General features: G+C 41.7%; 1 protein-coding gene and 2 long non-coding RNA genes across 4 annotated transcripts in view; all 3 read right to left on the bottom strand.

Annotated features, from left to right (window-relative positions):
- Positions 1-1,990: 1,990 nt before the first annotated feature.
- LOC108373377 (uncharacterized) lies at positions 1,991-10,227 on the bottom strand. Its single transcript, XR_001848961.1, has 3 exons — positions 9,769-10,227; positions 2,187-2,189; positions 1,991-2,014 (listed from the first exon to the last, which is right to left on the bottom strand). It is a non-coding gene; the product is annotated as an uncharacterized LOC108373377 (long non-coding RNA).
- Positions 10,228-15,012: 4,785 nt separating this feature from the next.
- LOC108373378 (rab3 GTPase-activating protein catalytic subunit-like) lies at positions 15,013-17,019 on the bottom strand. Of its 2 annotated transcripts, XM_017629252.1 has the most exons (3): positions 15,681-17,019; positions 15,337-15,617; positions 15,013-15,255 (listed from the first exon to the last, which is right to left on the bottom strand). In XM_017629252.1, exons 1-3 carry the CDS (start codon positions 16,603-16,605, stop codon positions 15,079-15,081), a joined length of 1,383 nt encoding a protein of 460 aa, XP_017484741.1. In that variant the 5' UTR covers positions 16,606-17,019; the 3' UTR covers positions 15,013-15,078. The 2 variants fall into 2 exon arrangements, with proteins under 2 accessions (XP_017484741.1, XP_017484740.1); XM_017629251.1 differs by having other exon boundaries at positions 15,337-17,019.
- Positions 17,020-17,589: 570 nt separating this feature from the next.
- LOC108373376 (uncharacterized) overlaps positions 17,590-21,835 on the bottom strand; it is a 10,460-nt gene continuing 6,214 nt past the window's right edge. Inside the window, exons 2-3 of the long non-coding RNA XR_001848960.1 lie at positions 21,626-21,627; positions 17,590-17,692 (exon numbers count right to left, since the gene is read on the bottom strand). This is a non-coding gene — a long non-coding RNA (uncharacterized LOC108373376). The remainder of the gene's footprint in view (positions 17,693-21,625; positions 21,628-21,835) is intronic.

The raw sequence follows: 21,835 nt of genomic DNA on the forward strand, positions 1-21,835 counted from the left end.
GCGCGCTGCCTGAACTGCTTGCTGTGCCTGCTGTGTTTGTTGCGGGTGTGGTGGTCCGACCGCTGGTGTTGTCACCGGTGTTGGTGCCGGTGTGGTTGTGACCGTGGGCCGTGGTTGTGGGATAGCCGCTGGCGTTGGCATTGGCACAGATGTAGGCGCAGGCGGTTGGGGTTGTGAGGTAGCAGCGCAGCAGGCTGCAGTGTTGGACCAGGTGCTATTAAATGGTTTAAAAGCTACCTTTGCGAAAGAACTCAAAGTACACGAGTCAACGATTCTCTTTCGACGTCGCTGCAAGTAAATCTTGGTGTTGCGCAGGGGTCTATATAAGGACCACTTCTCTTTGCGATATACGTTAACGATATTTGTAACGCAGTTACAAACGTAAAGGTGGCGTTGTTTGCGGATGATACGTTGGTGTACATAGAAGCAGATTCAGCGGGCGAGTGTAATATAGTGATGAAGAAGGACTTACAAAGAATTGATTCTTGGCTAAAAGCGAATAAATTAAAATTGAATGTGAAAAAAACAAAATGTATGGTAATTAATAGTAATACTACCGTTAATGTATATATGGATAATGAACAAATTGAGAATGTATGTGAAATGAAATATTTGTACTGATAGACAACAAACTTCGTTTTGAAAACCATGTTAAATTTATAACAGGAAAAGTTGCGAAGAAAGTAGGATTTTTCAAAAGAATTAGAAAACTCATAAATTACAACACGGCTATAAAAATATACAATATATGGATAAAACCACATTTACAGCCCAATTCTGTATAGGTGACAAAACTTTTGTAACTGAAAAACGAAAATTTTTTCATATATTTTTCCGTAACAAAACTGTAAAAAAAATTTGTCACTGATACAGAATAGAGGTATTAGAATGTTGTTCTACAATTTTGTTTCTAGCGAGCCAAGGTGCAATAGAGTCCTTACAAAGGATACAGAATAAGGCGATGCGAGTAATCCTAAGATGTAATTTATTAACACCAATAAGGGTGATGTTAAAAGCGTTGAGGTGGATGAGTGTAAAACAAGAATATGTTACAATGTACTTTTATTTGTTTTTCAAATAAAACATAATATGTTGCCTACTTATTTAGCTAGGTATGTAAGGATAATAAGAGACATTCAGCCCTATAATTTAAGAAATAGTGAAGACAAGAGATTAGCGTCATTTAAAAGTGTAGCTTAGCAAAATAGTTTGATATATAAGGGTTTTGCACTATTTAACGCACTCCCCGGGTCTATAAAAGCAGTGTCAAATATCAATAGATTTAAGCAATTAATCGAAGGATATGTAAAAGAAAACTTTTGAACCTAACTAAATTTTAGTATAAAAATAGTACATAGTAATTATAACTAGTTTGTAAACACGAAAAAAACGTTGAGTGTAAATGTGAAAGAATATTGTACAAAAATAGTCAAATGTTGACTAAATAAAGCATTGAAATCGAAAAAAATTTAAAAAATTGATATGCCTGGGTGTTTCCCCGTCCACCCCAATTCCAATTATATACGTCTTAGCAAACGAGCTCCCTCAATCGGAAAGAGCAAAATGGCTCACAGCCACAGAAATAATTAAATTGATAGCCTTACAAGACCCAATAGTAACCTCAATCCAATCAAATCCGTTCCTAAACTCCAGCTACTCAATTGTATACAATAAATTTGCAGACATTTTTGATAGTGTTGACGTAATTCCCCAGCATCAACCAGCCACTAACTTAAAAGTCATAGCAAAAACAACTATTACTAGAAAGAAAGACTGACATGACTGTGGAATGTATAAAGACACAACATGCTTCAATTGTGGATGACTATTTGGGCAGAAATTATACCATCATGTACACGGATGCATCTTTATCTGAAGACAGAACAGGCTGTGGAATCTATATTCTTAATACAAACGCTGAACACTCTTTTATTCTCTTCAAATCGTCGTCAACTTTCGGCGAACTGCTAACCATAGAGGAAGCAATTGACATATTCCTCCTTAGTAATTTTTACTGATAGCTTAATTTCATGTCAAACTCTCAAAAATAGAAATTCTAATAATAGTATACACAAATAAAATAAGCCAGAACCCTTTTCACAGTATACAAATTAGATGGATTCCCAGCCACAACAATATACCAGGTAATGGCAAGGCAGATCAGCTCGCTAAAAAGGCGATCGAACTTACTTAATAACAGTAAAAAAGTCAAACTAACAATAGATGAAGCAAGTAAGCTGACGAAAAATAGGATATATGATGAATGCTATAACAACTTTTTAACCTATTCTAACTCTAACAAAAATCTCTTCGCTACTACTTTTCCCACAAGGAAAAGTACCACGTGGTTCAAAAAGCTCAAAATAGCCCCAAAAGAAATCAACATCTTGAATAGAGTCCTTACGGGACACACTTACAACAAGCCATACCTTGTCAAGATCAAAGCACTGAACTCTGCTCTGTCGCTGCGGAGCTCCGGATGGCTATGAACACCAAACTTTCCACTGTCGTTTTTGTCCACTCACAGATCCAGTCACGACGTCTTCAAAGAAACATGCAATTTTGAGGAAATCTTCAAAGAGAATAATGTGGCCAAAATCACTGATTTAGCAAATTTCTTTCAAAAAGCCAATGTTAAATTTTAAAAAGTTACCTGCAGCAAATACGTTACATATGCTATATGTATCATTTTATTATCATTTATGTTTTTTGTCGTTCGTATCATTTTTTATGTAATCTTTGTACATATAACTCGACTCCACCTCACTCATTCCTACACAATCCGCGATGAAGTACGTCCTCACTTCACACTCTGTCCAAATACACAAACCTATCGGTTAACGGCAATTACCATAATTGCAATCGCTACTGATATCTGCTAACACATCGCTATCATCGCCCTTAACTTCGAAACGATATGAATGGGATCACTAACGCATCAGCCGAATTTATCACTCCAAAGCACTACCTATCTAAGAACATTGAGCGGAAAACACTGGATTTTGGACGAAAGCTAACGGAGGAGGAATAACCAGGCGACCGAGGAATATAGTCTATGCCATCTCTTCAAAACCCCAAAAAAAGCATGGTCGCCGAAAGAAATTTCGACTCTGTCGTCATGCTTCGTCGGATTGGACAGTGACCTCACGGTTGACCAAAGCTTACTCACACGAGAGGTGAAGTTACAAGTCTTCAGATGCTCGTCCCACTTCTTCCGCTTATGTACGTTCACTAGTTGCCGGTGTCCCACGACAGCCGGTTCTACGTACCGGAATGACTCGGGTTTTACCCGACCAAGGGCTGTTGTTTCGGCGATCTAACCCCGTTTAGGCCGGCGAAATCCATCAAACGTTGCTCGATTCTAGGGCTACATCTTCTCCGTACCCTTCTGCTCAGGGCTGGCATAGGGTCAAACCCAGGGCCAGAAATCTACACCTGCTGCGTATGCCAGAGACGACTGCATACAAACTCCACCTCGGTCAGGTGCAATGCCTGTGACGGGTGCAGTCACCTCCGCAACTGCTCAGGCCTACGTAAGCACCGGCAATGGACCACGTCTTTCGTGGCCCCATGCTGTACGAACCGGACCGCCTCCACGGCAAACCCCCACCCGCCTAGGCAGCGCACAATCAACACACCCACACCCAAACACAACACAACAATAGACACACAAACAAACACAATAGCACCCACACACCGCCGCCAGCAACTCCTAGTCCCTCCGACAATCTGCTCTGTTTGTCAGTCCAGAATATACCGTAACGTGACATCAGTCAAGTGCAACTCTTGCCTCGGCTGGTGCCACTTTAGGGCGTGCTCAGGACTTCGCAACACGCGAGATTGGACGAGTGACTATGTGGGCCCCTGCTGTGCTGCCCCGTCACATCCCTCCCCCGTGACGCCACCAACCACTACCACAAGGCAGCACCCCCTTTTGCAGCACGTACAGCAGGGGGCCGGCAGGCAACAAAACTCTTTAACACCACACATCACAATCGGTCTCCCAAGGCACACAAAGGTGCTACAATTTAACTGCAACGGACTCCAGAGCAAGATCGAGGAGATAACTGTCTTTATGGGAAGGCATGGAATATTAATAGCTGCGGTCCAAGAGACGAAGTTGCACGGCAATTCAACCCTGTTGAATTACGCCGGATACAACGTGCCCCGTCGAGATCGGGAGCGAGATAATGGTGGAGGTTTAGCGTTCATCACGCACCACACCGTGCAGTATTGTCTTATTGAAGCAGACATCGACCACAGGGATACCATCCTAGAATGTCAGGGTATTGCTATCCGGTCAGGCGATGTTGAGCTCGAAATATCTAACGTTTATACACCACCAGCTGCCCGGCAGGATATCACCCTGAAATAGGTGCGCTACTCAGAGGTGAAAACCGTATGGTAGTTTGTGAGTTTAACGTGCACCACGATCTTTGGCACTCAAGCCTGTCAAATGATCATAGGGGAATACATCTGGCTGAGCAGATAGACGATTCGACATTCTGCACAATGAACGACGACGCACGCACCAGGATTATGGGCAGCCGCTACAGCTCGCCAGATCTAACAATTGTCAGCGCTGGTCTGATAAACAGCGTATCATGGCGACCTATGCTGACCCTAGCATCAGACCATCTGCCCATAGTCATCTCGATTGATAAACCTGCCGACTTTGCTTCCGTGGATCACCGGACTTATGTCAACTTTTCCAAAGCTGACTGGAAAGGCTTCACGGATGTTACTGAAGGCGCCTTCACTGCACTACCCATACCAACCGACGTTCATGTAGGTAAACGTAAGTTCCGCAGGGTTGTCACCGCTGTTGCAGCTCGCTTCATCCCAGCAGGATGTATTAAGGATCCACGTTCGAACTTTTCTGCCGAAGCGGCAAGAGCACTTGAAGACCTGCAACTTCGCCTCTGGTGTGAGCAAGCTTTGGTCAACCGTGAGATCATTATCCAACCCAGACAGAGTCGAGATAGAGTATGGTGACCACGCTTCGTCGGACCCGGAGAGATGCGAGAGCCATTTTAGCCGGCAGTTCATTCTGCATCCTCCGGTGGATAACGCCAAACGTCGAGTGACCAGAAGGCTGCACAAAATGCCAAAACCCAGTGCGCCTCATGTTTTCACCAGCGGTGAGGTAAGGGTAGCCATCGGGAAGGCGAAATCCTCCAAAGCCATTGGACCCGACGGAATATGCATGTTGATGCTGAAAAATTTGGGTCCTGCGGGAGTAGCGTACCTAACGGAGGTCCTCAACCTGTCTGTGGCCACTCTCGTCATTCCAGACATCTGGAAAATGGGGAGAGTGGTCCCACTGCTCAAACCGGGGAAACCAGCCAACAAAGGAGAGTCTTATCGCCCGATAACTCTCCTTTCCCCGGCATCGAAGACGCTCGAGGCCCTGCTGCTCCCGTACTTTACGAACCACCTGACCCCAGCAAAGCATCAATATGTGTTCCGTAAAGTGCATAGCACAACAACAGCACGCCATAAACACTCAGATAACTCGCCTAAACCGAAACCGCCCCTGTGAGAGAACTGTTCTAGAAGCGTTGGACCTGTCCAAGGCGTTCGACACTGTCAGTCATTCAACGCTACCAGAAGATATAGAGGCCTCCTCACTCCCACAGAGACTCAAACGGTGGTCGGCGAATTACCTGAGTGGTCGACACTCGTCAGTAATTTTCAGAGACAAAACTAGCAAGCCACGTAAAATTAAACAGGGGGTACCACAAGGTGGTGTCCTGTCCCCGCTACTGTTTAATTATTACATCTCAAAGCTTCCTCAGCCACCAGAGGGTGTTAATATAGTCTCCTATGTTGACGATTGTTAGATCATGGCGTCTGGGAAAGGAATTGATGACTTGTGTTCGAAGGTAAACGATTACCTCGCCGAACTTTCTCGCTTCTTCACTGCAGGGAGCCTTGCCCATCCCCTGTGAAATCCTCGGCAACCCTTTTCACCACCTGGACGAAGGAGCTCAGACTGCAACTGGGTATTCACGTCGATGGCGTAACAATACCGACGGTGAATAACCCGAAAATTCTCGGAGTTACCTTCGACAGTCTGCTCTCTTTCTCGGCGCATACAACTGCAATTGTCAACAGAGTACAGAGCCGCAACAATGTCCTCAAGTCGTTGGCCGGCAGCACTTGGGGCAAAGATAAAGACACGTTGTTGGCAACATACAAGGCAAGGCATCTTTACGAACTGACAGACGAAGTCCAGAGGTTTATCAAACCTCTGGACCCGTCAACCTACCGACAGGCCCCGAACGGCATTCACAGGGAATCAGTCTCAAGTTATGTAGACTCTCGCCCCGTGAATGCCGTTCTAGGCACACAACCACCGGACGTGGACGGGACAGAACTTTGTCTGCCTCGGGAGACCCGCACTACAATAGCCCAACTTCGCTCTGGCTATTGCAGCAGGCTCAATTCCTACTTGAGTAGAATCAACGAGGATGTGCCCAACCAATCCCGGCACCTCTTCACATGCCCTGAGAACCCCACTCAGCTAACGCCCCTGTCCCTATGGACAGCCCCTATGGAAGTCGCACACTTCCTGGGCCTCCCCCTAGCTGAAATTGACGACAACGTTGATAGATGAACCGCCCCGAACGGGGCTTAGTAGCCGCTTCAACAACAACAACTAGTTGCCGAATCTCCTCGTTGAGATTCCTGATACGGGGATTTCCGGGATCGGCCTGACGAAGGCTGTCACGCTCATCGGCTAGAACAGCCGCTTTCTTCTTCTTCTTCTTAATTGGCGCTACTCAAAGGACCCGTTAAGGCCCAATGTTTAATCAGCATTCTTTTTAAATTTCGACAAGGAATCGTCGCAGTGGCTGGAGACATCCAGGAGATGTTTTCTCAAGTGCGCCTCCGAGTTGAGGATCAAGACTCGCAGCGCTTCTTATGGAGAGGGGGTNCTTCGACAGTCTGCTCTCTTTCTCGGCGCATACAACTGCAATTGTCAACAGAGTACAGAGCCGCAACAATGTCCTCAAGTCGTTGGCCGGCAGCACTTGGGGCAAAGATAAAGACACGTTGTTGGCAACATACAAGGCAAGGCATCTTTACGAACTGACAGACGAAGTCCAGAGGTTTATCAAACCTCTGGACCCGTCAACCTACCGACAGGCCCCGAACGGCATTCACAGGGAATCAGTCTCAAGTTATGTAGACTCTCGCCCCGTGAATGCCGTTCTAGGCACACAACCACCGGACGTGGACGGGACAGAACTTTGTCTGCCTCGGGAGACCCGCACTACAATAGCCCAACTTCGCTCTGGCTATTGCAGCAGGCTCAATTCCTACTTGAGTAGAATCAACGAGGATGTGCCCAACCAATCCCGGCACCTCTTCACATGCCCTGAGAACCCCACTCAGCTAACGCCCCTGTCCCTATGGACAGCCCCTATGGAAGTCGCACACTTCCTGGGCCTCCCCCTAGCTGAAATTGACGACAACGTTGATAGATGAACCGCCCCGAACGGGGCTTAGTAGCCGCTTCAACAACAACAACTAGTTGCCGAATCTCCTCGTTGAGATTCCTGATACGGGGATTTCCGGGATCGGCCTGACGAAGGCTGTCACGCTCATCGGCTAGAACAGCCGCTTTCTTCTTCTTCTTCTTAATTGGCGCTACTCAAAGGACCCGTTAAGGCCCAATGTTTAATCAGCATTCTTTTTAAATTTCGACAAGGAATCGTCGCAGTGGCTGGAGACATCCAGGAGATGTTTTCTCAAGTGCGCCTCCGAGTTGAGGATCAAGACTCGCAGCGCTTCTTATGGAGAGGGGGTGACTCCAGTCAACCAATTCGCACCTTTGCCATGACCTCGATGATTTTCGGGGCCGCCTGTTCCCCATGCTGCGCAGAAGTTGTACAAAAATGCCGCCAGATTCGCTTCCCAGATGCCAAGATGTGCCGATGCCGTAGAAAACAAAACGTACGTGGATGATCTGGTGATAAGTTTCAACAATGTCAAAGACGCCGACCAAACAATCCGAGAAGCCATCGCAATTAATTCCGCCGCCGGGTTTCAACTTCGACAATTTGTGTCAAATAGCAAAGTTCTGGAAGCAAGCTTGAACGATAACAACAACACGCCGTCTACAGTCATCAACCTGGAACGACAAGCCACCGCCGATAAAATCCTAGGGATGTTTTGGAACACATCCACAGACACCTTTGAATTCCATTTTAAATTTTTTAAATATCCAGCGACATTCTGCACTGTAAGGTACTACCCCCTAAAAGGGAGCTGTTGGGAATCCATATACGATCCCTTCGGACTACTTGCCAACGTAACAATTTCCGCCAAATTACTTATTCACGCCCTGTGGAAACAAAGCATCGCCTGGGATGAAGAGTTGCCGATACATTTAGCAGCACAGTGGGAGTCTTGGTGGTCGAACTTTCAGTCAGTAAAAGCGTTTTCAATACCACGCTGTTACTCGGGTTTGATACCGTCCGCTGACAGCATCCAACTACACATTTTCGTCGATGCCAGCACACGTGCATACGCAGCAGCCGCGTACTTGAGTAAAAAAGGAACATGCAGTGAAGGTAACTCTCGTTTGCGCCAAAGCAACTTGCGCGCTGCTTAAAACAATGTCGGTTCCAAGGTTGGAACTACAAGCTGCAGTCCTCGGATGCCGTATCAAAACACTGGTGGAAGAAGGTCACATTTCCATCGACAGCATCACTTTTCGGAGCGGTTCGCAGACGGTTATTCTGTGGATACGTTCACACGCGCGAACGTACAAACCGTTCGTAGCACATCGGATCGCAGAGATCTTAACTACAACGACAACGAATCAGTGGCGATGGGTGCCTACGAACCTAAACGTCGCAGACGAAGCTACTCGCGCTATGCTGATACCCGAGTTTTCGTCACACTCGCGCTGTTTTAGTGGACCACATTTTTTACACCAGGACGAGGAATGCTGGTCTCGAGAAACAATTTTGACGTCCGACGACTGTGCCAACGAGGAGATCACTAGTCGACACCTGCTTCTGTGCAACACGGGTGAGCCATTGATCAAACTTACCAGATTTTCATCCTTCCTAAAATTAGTCAGAGCCATAGCCTGGGTGTTGCGATTTGTCAACCTCTGGACCCGTCAGCTTACCGACTGGCCCTGAACGGCATTCACAGGGAGTCAGTCTCGAGTTATGTAGACTATAGACCTGTGAATGCCGTTCTAGGCATACCGCCTAGCTACTGCAGCAGGTTAAACTCCTACCTGAGTAGATTGAATGAGGATGTGCCAAATGAGTGTCCGGCAAGCGGAGAGACCCCACATGACTCGAAACATCTCTTCGCATGCCCGGAAAACCCGACAACCCTAACCGCTTTGTCCTTGTGGACCAACCCAACAGAAGCTGCACGCTTCCTAGGGCTGCCGTTAGTGGAACTTGACGACAACGACTGAGATACCAACCGATCTGGGCGAGGTTGTTGTAGCCGCTACAACAACAACAACAACAGTAGTGACCGCGAACTACATGTCGACGAACTAGCCGCCACCGAGAAGTGTATATGCCGCATGGAGCAAAAAGAAGCGTATCAACATGAAATCGATTTGCTGCGAAAGAAGTCACCGTTGCCAAAAAGTTCCAGTATTTATCAACTGACACCATACTTAGATGAAGAAGGTTTATTAAGGGTTTATGGGAGGATAGACGCAGCTTATTGCCTGCCGATAACAGCACGCAGACCAATCATCTTGCCAACAAAAAGTAACGACACGAGACTAGTAGTAGCCACGCCGCACCAAAAGAGACACCACCAAAACGACAACCTTACAATGAATGAGGTACGCCAACGGTTTTGGGTTCCCGCCATACGCAACGTCTTGAGGACCGTCAAAAAGCAGTGCCGTCTGCATACACGACAGAGCTAAGCCCGCCGTAAAGTTGATGGGTCAGTTGCCGCTGGATCGACTAACACCATATGTTCGACCTTTTACGTACAGCGGAGTAGACTACTGCGGCCCATTTCACGTTACCATCGGTCGCAGAACGGAAAAAAGGTGGATCGCATTGTTCACGTGCCTTACTACGCGAGCAGTCCATATCGAGCTATCAGAAAACCTGTCAACCGACGCATTTATCATTTGTCTTCGCAACTTCGTGAATCGCCGCGGGGTGCCCACACGCATTCGGAGTGATAACGGCACCAATTTCATCGGTGCCCAGAAGGAGATGAGAGAAGCTGACCGAATGTTCGGTTNGGAGCGATTCGCAGACGGTTATTCTGTGGATACGTTCACACGCGCGAACGTACAAACCGTTCGTAGCACATCGGATCGCAGAGATCCTAACTACAACGACAACGAATCAGTGGCGATGGGTGCCTACGAACCTAAACGTCGCAGACGAAGCTACTCGCGCTATGCTGATACCCGAGTTCTCGTCACACTCGCGCTGGTTTAGTGGACCACAATTTTTACACCAGGACGAGGAATGCTGGCCTCGAGAAACAATTTTGACGTCCGACGACTGTGCCAACGAGGAGATCACTAGTCGACACCTGCTTCTGTGCAACACGGGTGAGCCATTGATCAAACTTACCAGATTTTCATCCTTCCTAAAATTAGTCAGAGCCATAGCCTGGGTGTTGCGATTTGTCAACCTCTGGACCCGTCAGCTTACCGACTGGCCCTGAACGGCATTCACAGGGAGTCAGTCTCGAGTTATGTAGACTATAGACCTGTGAATGCCGTTCTAGGCATACCGCCTAGCTACTGCAGCAGGTTAAACTCCTACCTGAGTAGATTGAATGAGGATGTGCCAAATGAGTGTCCGGCAAGCGGAGAGACCCCACATGACTCGAAACATCTCTTCGCATGCCCGGAAAACCCGACAACCCTAACCGCTTTGTCCTTGTGGACCAACCCAACAGAAGCTGCACGCTTCCTAGGGCTGCCGTTAGTGGAACTTGACGACAACGACTGAGATACCAACCGATCTGGGCGAGGTTGTTGTAGCCGCTACAACAACAACAACAACAGTAGTGACCGCGAACTACATGTCGACGAACTAGCCGCCACCGAGAAGTGTATATGCCGCATGGAGCAAAAAGAAGCGTATCAACATGAAATCGATTTGCTGCGAAAGAAGTCACCGTTGCCAAAAAGTTCCAGTATTTATCAACTGACACCATACTTAGATGAAGAAGGTTTATTAAGGGTTTATGGGAGGATAGACGCAGCTTATTGCCTGCCGATAACAGCACGCAGACCAATCATCTTGCCAACAAAAAGTAACGACACGAGACTAGTAGTAGCCACGCCGCACCAAAAGAGACACCACCAAAACGACAACCTTACAATGAATGAGGTACGCCAACGGTTTTGGGTTCCCGCCATACGCAACGTCTTGAGGACCGTCAAAAAGCAGTGCCCTGTCTGCATACACGACAGAGCTAAGCCCGCCGTAAAGTTGATGGGTCAGTTGCCGCTGGATCGACTAACACCATATGTTCGACCTTTTACGTACAGCGGAGTAGACTACTGCGGCCCATTTCACGTTACCATCGGTCGCAGAACGGAAAAAAGGTGGATCGCATTGTTCACGTGCCTTACTACGCGAGCAGTCCATATCGAGCTATCAGAAAACCTGTCAACCGACGCATTTATCATTTGTCTTCGCAACTTCGTGAATCGCCGCGGGGTGCCCACACGCATTCGGAGTGATAACGGCACCAATTTCATCGGTGCCCAGAAGGAGATGAGAGAAGCTGACCGAATGTTCGGTTCCACCGTCATCGGAAGCGAAATGTCCAAACAGCGTATCGATTGGGTGTTTAACTGCCCCGCAGATCTCAGCAGTGGCGGTTGTTGGGAACGCCTCATATAATGCACTAAGCGAATCCTGCACAAAGTTTTCAAAGAGGAGGCACCGAGGTTGGAGACGTTCCGTAGTGTCCTCATTGAAATAGAAAATATCGTAAATAGCCGCCCATTGACCGATCTGCCAGTCACGCCAGAAGAGGAAGAACCTCTCACACCCAACCATTTCCTAGTGGGTTGCTTGAACTCTACGTAAACGCCACATCCGGAAGAGAACCGCCTATGCCTCCGAAAACAGTGGAGGATAGCCAGAATTTGAAGGACCGTGCATGGAAAAGGTGGACGGTAAAATATTTGCCTCGACTTCTATGTCGCTCGAAGTGGAGAGACGACGCAGATGCGCTTAAGCCAGGAACACTTGTTATAATATGTGACCCCTCAGCACCACGAAGTCATTGAGAGAAAGGGCGAATTACTGAAGTTTTCAAAGGAAATGATGGCCGAGTCCGAAGTGCCAACATCTACACCTCGCATGGAGTCATACGTCGACCGGCGAAAAAGCTAGCCGCTTTGGGTTTTTGCGAATCCCCCGAAGATCCGCCAGGAGGTGGGATGTCGATATCTGGGTAGTGTAACCGCACCCTAAATTCGCCATCGTGCAATCATATGGCAACCCCAGTCAGTAACAATCGCAGCCAACGTGAATCTTTTCATTCGTCGATTTGGATAAGAGAAGAAAGATGGCGGGCAGCGAATATACAAGTTTTAGTATCTCTTCAGTATCTCGGTTTTAGTATTTTTAATCAATTGAAAGTCCAACTTTGTATTTGCCTTTATCTTGTATTTTGTAATTTGTTAAACGTATGACAACAAACGCTTATGTGACTTGTCGTCGGCAACAGCTACACTATGTTATATCATTATATGTATATGTATATCAGTTTAAGCACATACGATAAAAAGTAAAAAAAAAAAAATATTTTTGAATGCGGATTCGAAAGAAATATACCCACAGTATTGGCCAATACAGTAGCACCCCTATTTCAAAGTGATATTGTTTGCCACTCATGTTTACTTACTTATTTTTAGAAATTTCAATTAAAATACAGTTCATTCTCAAACAAAACTCACATAAACCCAAGTTTTAAACCTTTTAAAAGACTACAAAAAATGCAACAAATTTTCAGCCAAATTGCAAACTTTTTTCTCAGAAGTGCTAGAATTTTTTTGAGTACACCGCTTTATAACCCATTCAATTTTAGTCTAATAATGAAGTATTCAAGTGGCTAAAAATTACGGATGTTTTTTTAGCCGAAGTTTTTGCGGGTTTCTTCCATATAAAAATACAAAATATATTCTAAACAAATCAACGGTAATTTTTAGTCACTTGAAAGTTGCACATTATAAGACTAAAATTGAATGGGCTATAAAATTGTGGCCTCGAAAAAGTTTTAACACTTCTGAGAAAACCCTTTGAAATTTGGGTGAAAACTTTTTGCATTATTTTGTAGTTTTTTAGAAAGTTTTAAACTTGGGTTACTATCATGATTCAATAAAACAAGGTTGTGTAATTTGTGACAGCTAAAATTTGACACTCCTTTATCTCGATTTGTATTTTGGAAGTAGGAGAAAGGGGGAATGTGATCGCCTTTTGCGAAAACGGTAGTAGAAAGGTACTATAAAAAGTACGCAAAGTATACAATAAGAAGTAAAGAAGTGTACAATAAGAAGTAAAGGTGTATTATTAATTCTATGCGAATTTGCAATATATTTGGTGTTATAATGGAAATACTAAACAATACATAAAAATATGCATTTTTGATTTCAGTTATTCGTCATTTGCTGGAAGAAATCTAGAATACCGACCGTTCAGCTATGCAAAAATGAAAAATGCAGATCAATAGAACTTTTTATGTTCATTTCCACCATGCCAAAATTATTTGGCGAAAGTGAAAAATGAAGACGTTCTAGAAGGTTAAAATTCTGTTTTTAGATTTTTTAAATATTAATATCTTATGAACTATTTAACCGATTAAAAATTTAATGACGTCACCACCAAGATAATTGATTTGTCTTTCAGCTGATGCACATAATTTATAGCTTTTTGTATTTTTAAACCCAAACCACTAAAAAACGAACAAATGTTATTTTTGATGAAATTACCTTTTTTGAAAAAAACTGCATAATTAATGGTAAAGAAATTAATATTATTTAGAAAGTACAAGTTATTACCTTTAATTCGATATTACATATTTTGTCACTATCTACTTTTGGGTTTCAACAATTTAGTGATAATAAAAATACAAATAAATAAAGCAAATAAACCTCTTATATCTTCTTTATTTATTACCTGCGCCGAATAAATTTGGTATCGTTCAAATCAGCGTAAAAGTTCTATCAATCGGTATTTTTGGTTATTTTATAGCTAAACGGTCGCTATTCTACACCTGTTCTAGAAAATTACGCAAACGAAGGTGATGCTCACGAATATTTAGTATGAAGAATTTTTGGTTTTACTACTAATATCATTAGAAACTGTAGAGTAAGCAACATTCTGCACAAGTAAAGGAGCCGGTTTTATGTGTGGAAGCGAGAATACTGTTTTATTACAAAACCTTACTATTATTGAATCAGTTTTGTTAGAGAATGAACTGTAGTTTAAATGAAAATTCTTAAAAATTAATAATTAATAATTACACATGTTTATGTGCCAAACAATATCAATTTGAGAAGGGGGTGCTATAGATATGTCCTATACTGTATATTATTTTAATGAGTTACGTAAAAATAGTGCCGAAATCAATCAATTGTGCTTAAGGTGCCGGCTGCTTCCGAAGGGGTCAAAAATGGCAAGACGAGAACTCATTTTCTATCGCTGATCGACTCTTTTTTTCTTCATTTACGATACCTTCGCAAAACCGCCCATAGACCAGTTGCAAAACCGCCCAAGTTCGAGGCTACGTAATGAGCGGCAAAGCGGCAAGCGGCTGAACGGCGCCATACAAATATCCCGCTCAGCCGCTCAGAGCATGGCCACTTCAATATAATGTTTTAATTAAGCCGCTTTCGCTTTGCCGCTCATTGCGTGGCCTCGGCCTAAATCACCGTTATGTGACTAAAACCACAGATTTGTAAAATAATAGCGAGAGAAAGTAACGCCTATCAAGGCAATGCCTTAAAAAAAACGTTTTTCTTCCTCTTTTGTTAAACTTTTTAATTTAAGGTAGGTGTTTTGCAGGCATCGGTTATATGTAGTTTACACCTACTCACCCTTGTATAGATAATCTGGTATCCCATATAAATCGAAGTTCCCTGGTGAATGCTGCCCATAGCTGGGCAAGTCCGCTTTTACCTCCATAATGTGCGTTGCAGGTAGCTAGTAGGCAACTAAGGCGCCAAGACAAAGAATCCATCATTGCTGATTTTATTCGATGCATGTCATACTACAAATATATACATGATGCATATGTACATAAGTATTTTATTACTGAAAAAAATATATTTTTTAAATTAATTATTTGTACTTCTTTCATCTCCTTTGGATCATTCGAAAAGCTATATTTAGCAACATCAGGATATAAATCGGGAAATAAGTACGCCAAGAAATGTCTTAATTCATTTTCATTAAGCGGGCCAGCTATATTATTAGAACCCTTTAGAAAATTTGAATCTTCAGGCAGATGGCTTAAACGAAAACGTCGAAGATGTGGATCTGTTATGTGTGGCAGTGACTTTTCCGAACCGCTTGGATATTCCGTTAAACTCTGTCCTATATAGGTTTCTAAGGTACCTTTATCAGAATGTACTTTTAAATACTGCCGTAAGCAGTTTGACAAATAAGATGCCGCCTGAGCAACTTGCTGCATAATACAGTTGTGCGACTTCGACGGAACAAAGTCAGAATGCAGCGGTGAATCTATAGCACCGCTTTCAGGAACCTCCAACCAATCGTAACCAAGGTATACTTGAGTACACGCATCGGGGAAATATCCGCATGGAAGTGCAATAAATTTCTTGATATTTAAAAATTCATCACTTTCACAGGAAGATTCATAAAATGGTAAGCTCAATGAAATTCGTTTACGTACTGGTTTTAGAGCGTAAGTGTTTCGCACGGATACAGTGATCGGATAAACACAATTCGCTGGAAGTTTCTCTTTGAATAACGACAGCAAACCAGATAGGTATCGACATTCAATCGGTGACTGTTTAAGTGTCACTACATCAAAATTAGTACGTTGCGTTAAGTGCATTCCTATTCCCAGAAATATACTTAATTTTGTATCGTGGATTTGCACAAAGATAGGGATCATTGGACAATATTCTGCCGACACGATCGCTGCGGCACTTAAGAAAAAGCTGAATTCAGGATTTGATAACAATTGCTTGTGAGATTGATGTAGATGGATCAACACAAAACTATGCAACCCATACAGGAAAGAGATCGCATGCACACTTTTGGAATTTTTGGATATTAGCGAGGGCCCGAATGTGCTTTCAGCTGCCATTAGGTCATTATATATTGAACTATTTGTTCCGTTTCTTGCAAAATTCTTCTTTGCCTCTTCTTTGCTGGTAGTATAATAACTAATCGATATTTTCTCTTTAAGAAAAATAAGCGTCTCCGTCTGCACTTCCCAATCACAAAGAAACACATTGTTCACACAATCATCAGAATTTTTGTCGGTAAGTTTATGAAAAATTTCACCAAGTCGTGCAGTGAATATCTCCCAATCCGAGGCTGCGCTGAAATCCTGGCGATAGAAGCCACTTTCGTCAATTTCCTCTGCCATTTCAAAGTTTGCTCTAATTCAACAAGGGGAATACATTAGAGAAGGCAACGAGTTCGACTTTCGACCAAAATCGACTTTTTACTCCTAAAAGTCGACTTATAATGAGTTTCAGGTTATGGAAGTCGATTGAAGTCGACTTTCCCCCGTCGACTCTCGACTTTTTATAAGCTTCTATTTAACTTGATCATCCCGCGCAAATCGCGGAAATTTCCAATCGATTTTAAACTGACTCTCCGTCAAGTTAGCGACTTGAAATTTTCAGCATATTTAGTTCCAATAACGATGACAGTGAAACTTGAAATGTAAATGAATTTCCCATATGGTCCAGGGTTCTTGATTTAAAGGCGATAAAAAAATAGTATGATTTATGGCTAATACAGCGTAATTTGCCAGGGACGGAAAAACCACGGGAAAATTTTAGTAGACGGACGGCAAATTCTAGAAAAAAGGGGGATGAGGGGGGAGAATAGGACCCGCTGATTTCAAAAATACCCCCTTTTTTCTAGCAACCATATAGTTCTTATATAATTTATTGTTAAAGTTTTCATATAAACGATGAACAAGATAGCAGAATAACATACAACTTGGTGCTACCAGACTGGAATTTTGAATAATAAAAGGGGATTTTTAATTCAGAACTTTCACTTAGTAGAATTCTCCTTTCTGTTTTGCGAAGAAAAGGAGCTGANTATGGCAACACATGTTATGTGTCAGTTTGCAACCATGTGTTATTGTAAATATGGGTGCAATTCAATGTATTTTACAAGTCGATAAAAGTTGAATTAAAGTGATTTATATACAATATAAAATAAAGTAAGAGTGTGTAAAATATTAAGTACAGTGTTATGTGCATTTATATATATGAAAGTATGTGACAAATGCAGTTTTTGTTAAGGAAACCAAGTGGAACGACTTAAAAAATTTTAACAACAAATAACTTATAAAAAATGATATTGTTTATATTTTTTAGTTATACGTGTTTTAGAGGATACCTCCCTTAACATCCTGACCAAGTTTCATTTGTTAATTCCACCTGGTTTTCTTAAAACACAAGGTGCGGCTGACTACTAAAGCCCACCCAAAACCACTACAAAATTGTTAAAGCTGCCGACGCGCCGCGGCGGTAGTGTAGCAAAGCTATTCCTAGTCTAAATATTAACCACGTTGTAGGCATCATATCAAGGAGATACAGTTAGAAGACTCCAGATGTCGCCCCGCTAGAGCCAGAAGAAGTTAAATATTGCGCCTGAATATATGCCATGCTACAGCGGAAATGTACATATGTATGTTTATACAAAACGTAAGCAAACAACATTTTGCTTGCCAAGTCTTCTGTTCTCTTACATTGCAAGTGGAATTATTTTAATATCTATTGCAAAATTTTATACATAAAACAAAATAACACCTTTTAATATACAACGCTTTTTAAATGGACAAAAAATTATAAAATAAAATAATGTAAAAAAAATATGTTTTAGAAAGCTTTTATTTTTACCGTTTTTCGGCGAATTCAGCGTACACGCATAATTGGTTAGGTATGTATGTATATTTATGTATGCAGATATTTAAATTCAGGTTTGCTATTCGCGCGACAAGCTTTTTTAAAAACGAAGTAAAGTAGTACAAATTGTTAGTAATTTTACTTAGAGTTTGAATAACTCCTTTCACTAAATGGCTTTTAGCAACTTTAACGAGACCTTAACTTAATTTATTTTATTTATTTTAGTGCAGTTTTGACAAAATTTTCTTGCTAAAAAATCTTTCGTTACACTACTTAATTTTATTCCTTTGATTGTACAGGTTAAATAAAAGCTTGTTTTTAAAAAACATTTTTTTACCATGTTTTATTTAGAAATTGATTTGCTCTACAGTCTCTTAAATAAATTTTCTTCTAACAATGGCGCCAAGTGCAGTTTTGTCTTATTTAAAAAAAATTGCCACTAACACCAAAGTTAAATGTGAAAAGTGTGATAGAGAACTAAATTTCAATAACAGTACTACAACATTGTCAAATCATTTAAGAGCAGTGCATAAAATTAATAAGGGTATTCATCAAACCTTATAAATGCATTGTAAACCGTATAAACTTATAATTGTGTAAACCTTATAAATGAACTGTCAAAATTTGTATGGAAACTCGTTTACACATTTCTGATAAATTTATCCAGCGATTTTACTGAATAAACTTGATAAACTGAAGACAATGCAACTCTGTCGAAACTCTAGCTATGTTTTCTTAGGCAATAATCGGGATCCGCATACAAATTTTGCACGCAAATTCAACAACGATATGATCGTGATAGAGATCTGGTTCAATTATTATCCCGTCTGTTTGTTTTGTTTCACTGATAATTCGCAAAGTTTGGTAGCCGTGACAAATGAATTCATACACAAACAGACATTCTGCCATTGTTTCTTATAACTTGCTTCAAATAAATAGTCTTTATGTTATATGTACATTTATTTAAATATATATCTCGTAAATATAGTTTTTTCCAATTTAGTGAGGTAGTTTCTATAATTTCTTTATCCCCGTGCTAGTAGTATAAAGTTAGTGACACTGCGCTTTATAACCAAAGAAAACACGACTATTGTCGCATGTGTAAACGAAAAGAGAGTGTGGGTCGTTCATGTAACAGAGTGCATAAACTTATAAGATTATCTGCTTGATAAAGTTATCGGTTTAGATGAATACCACTAATATAAGAAAAAAAATGCCTACGAATTTAAAAAGAATGGGGCGTCCTTCTGTGGATGAAAGTAGTACTTTTAATCCTTTGTCTCCACAAACTTCAGTCAATAATGAGGTAAGATATAGCTGTTTTTTTTCAATAATTTCATACAAGAAAGTTTTTCTTCATGAGTTTGTGTACGTTACCAATAATTATATTTTTTAAATAAATTTAAAATATTTGTAGGTTACGATGGCTATGGTAGACACTTATGAAGTGCAATCAGATGCAAGTCAAGAGATATGTGGAACTGCTTCTCCTTCTACATCTTTACCGATAACTTCTGCTGGACCTATAGATAAATGTGTAAACAATATGTTTTCATTATCAGCTACGGGTACCAAGTAAAGTTGTGTAAATAACAATAATAATAATACAATTCTTTAGCTGGTGGACATCGAGATATTGGCGTGACTAACGCATTGTTATTTATGATTGCTAATACCATGTCACCACCGGAGCTAACCCCGTAGTTATGTCTGTTAAGTTGGTTATCCCGATAACGAAGTAGTCAGTTAGCGAAGTTCTGCCACATAAAAATGACAGCATTTAACAAAATGACAGCATATGGTTAAAAGCTTACGAACTCGAAACCATGTCGAAAGTCTGATACAACCCTGTGTTTTCCCGATATCTGTGGGTCATTTGGGTAAAATGGAAAAAAATCGTTCCTTACTAGTGTTTGGACTTTACTAAGGGCCAATTTCAAATGAATATTTAAACGGCATTTAAGTTTAATTTTGGATTGTTATTTAAATGCCATTTAACTTTCGTTGGTTTTCTAATCACCTTTATTTAAATAAGAAAAGCATGTGGCACCACTGTGCTTTTTTCTTGAAGTTGGTTGCTATGAACATATGTTTTCCGGCAAAAAAATGAACAGAGATTTGCAGTACGAGTTTTTACTTTGAAAATTTTGGATGATTAGATATAAAAAAAAAGGCGTGAGTACTAGGTACTCATGAAATTTGATGTGTATTCATATGCGAATGGCAAAGCATAAAAGGACGTTTACATATAAATAAAATCTCAATCAAAGCTCGTTAGCTGTCAAATTGGTTGTGCTTGTTATTCACACAACTCGAGGAAAAGTTAAACTTCTTCTCTGTGCCACCGTGGTCACTTTTTTTTTGCAACACATATTAGGCTATTTAAATATATTCTAGCTGAATATTTTATTAAAAATACCTTTACAAACCTATTTTCCTTACTAGCGTCAATTTTTGTTTACTTTAACATTTGACATTCCTCCTCTTCTTCGCAAGTATAATCGATAAAACTGGGTTGGACACCAAAAAGTTATCGGTTTAATCTGAGATATTTTTAATTATAATTTTGCATGGCTAATCTCTTTTTCTAATAACAGATTAGGGAGTCACGCTCGAAAATTAGCATAATATTTTTATATATAAAGGCGATTCAGTTACACACATACAAATGTGGGTTAGGTTAGAAATTAAACATTAATTTCACTTAATTTTATTCATTTTGCTATTAAATTTTTTTATTAATTTTCATTTTTAATTCTTTTAATACATGACATTATCGGTATGATTGATAAAATATACTCGTATATACTTGTAACTAAAGGTAAATGTAAAATTGAAATAATTTGTATTACAGATAGGTTATATTAATAAAATATATATGTTGTGCACGCCACAAAGCTCCTGCTGGCACTTACAAAAGAAATGAACACCACCAATTTATATTTAATGAACGTTGACGTTGTCACCGTTGAAATGTTGTTCGTTTATTTCACTGAAATAATATATAATATAAATCTTACAAGTTGTTTAGCAGAAATAATTTCTTACACTTTGTATTCTTGTGCCGGTAAGACTGGCGTACAAACAGTAAATGACAAATTCAAATTTGGAAATACATATGTAAGTGAAATGAAAGAAAATGAAAGAAGACAAATAACTGCAGGGTTGCATTTGAAGTCTGGCGGGTGTGTTCGCAACATCCCACCCCCCGGTGAAGGGCTCTATGCTTCACCCTAAAACATCCAACACCGCCAGCTTCGATACTGGTCGTTGTAGCACGCCGTTCTCCGTCTTAACATCGGCCAGGCGAACATGTCCGTCTCTAGCTTTTACCGTTGAAATCACGATACCTTTTCTCCACTCGCTGCGTGGAAGATTACCATCACAGATGATGACTACATCACCGGTCTTTACTTCAGGCTGAGGTGCAAACCATTTCGTCCGTTTCGTAAGCGTAGGCAAATATTCCTTATCCAGCGATGCCAAAACTGATTTTTCAGTTGCTGGCTTATTCGATACTGCTTCCTAGTGGCGACCGCTCCTTCGTCCCCTGGCGTTTGTGTAGAGTTAGTGGCCCCCAACAGAAAGTGGTTGGGAGTTAGTGGATCAGGCTCCTCTGGTGTGACTGGCAAGTGAGTCAACGGGCGGCTGTTGACTATATTTTCCGCCTCAATTAGGAGGCTGTTCAAGGTATCTACTTGCGGCGCCTTCTCCTTCAATGTCATTGCC

This window comes from Rhagoletis zephyria, unplaced genomic scaffold (genome assembly GCF_001687245.7).
Source record: "Rhagoletis zephyria isolate East Lansing unplaced genomic scaffold, Rhagoletis_zephyria_1.1 Rzeph_scaffold_06642, whole genome shotgun sequence".
In the NCBI taxonomy this organism is placed as follows: Eukaryota; Metazoa; Arthropoda; class Insecta; order Diptera; family Tephritidae; genus Rhagoletis; species Rhagoletis zephyria.

What these genes read in the sequence shown, in the direction of transcription:
- LOC108373378 (XM_017629251.1), bottom strand. Translation starts at nt 16,605, where the DNA reads ATGGCAGAGGAAATTGACGAAAGTGGCTTCTATCGCCAGGATTTCAGC. An exon ending in ATCCAAAGGAGATGAAAGAA is followed by an intron (nt 15,256 to 15,336) that starts GTACAAATAATT and finishes ATATATTTGTAG; the next exon opens with TATGACATGCATCGAATAAA.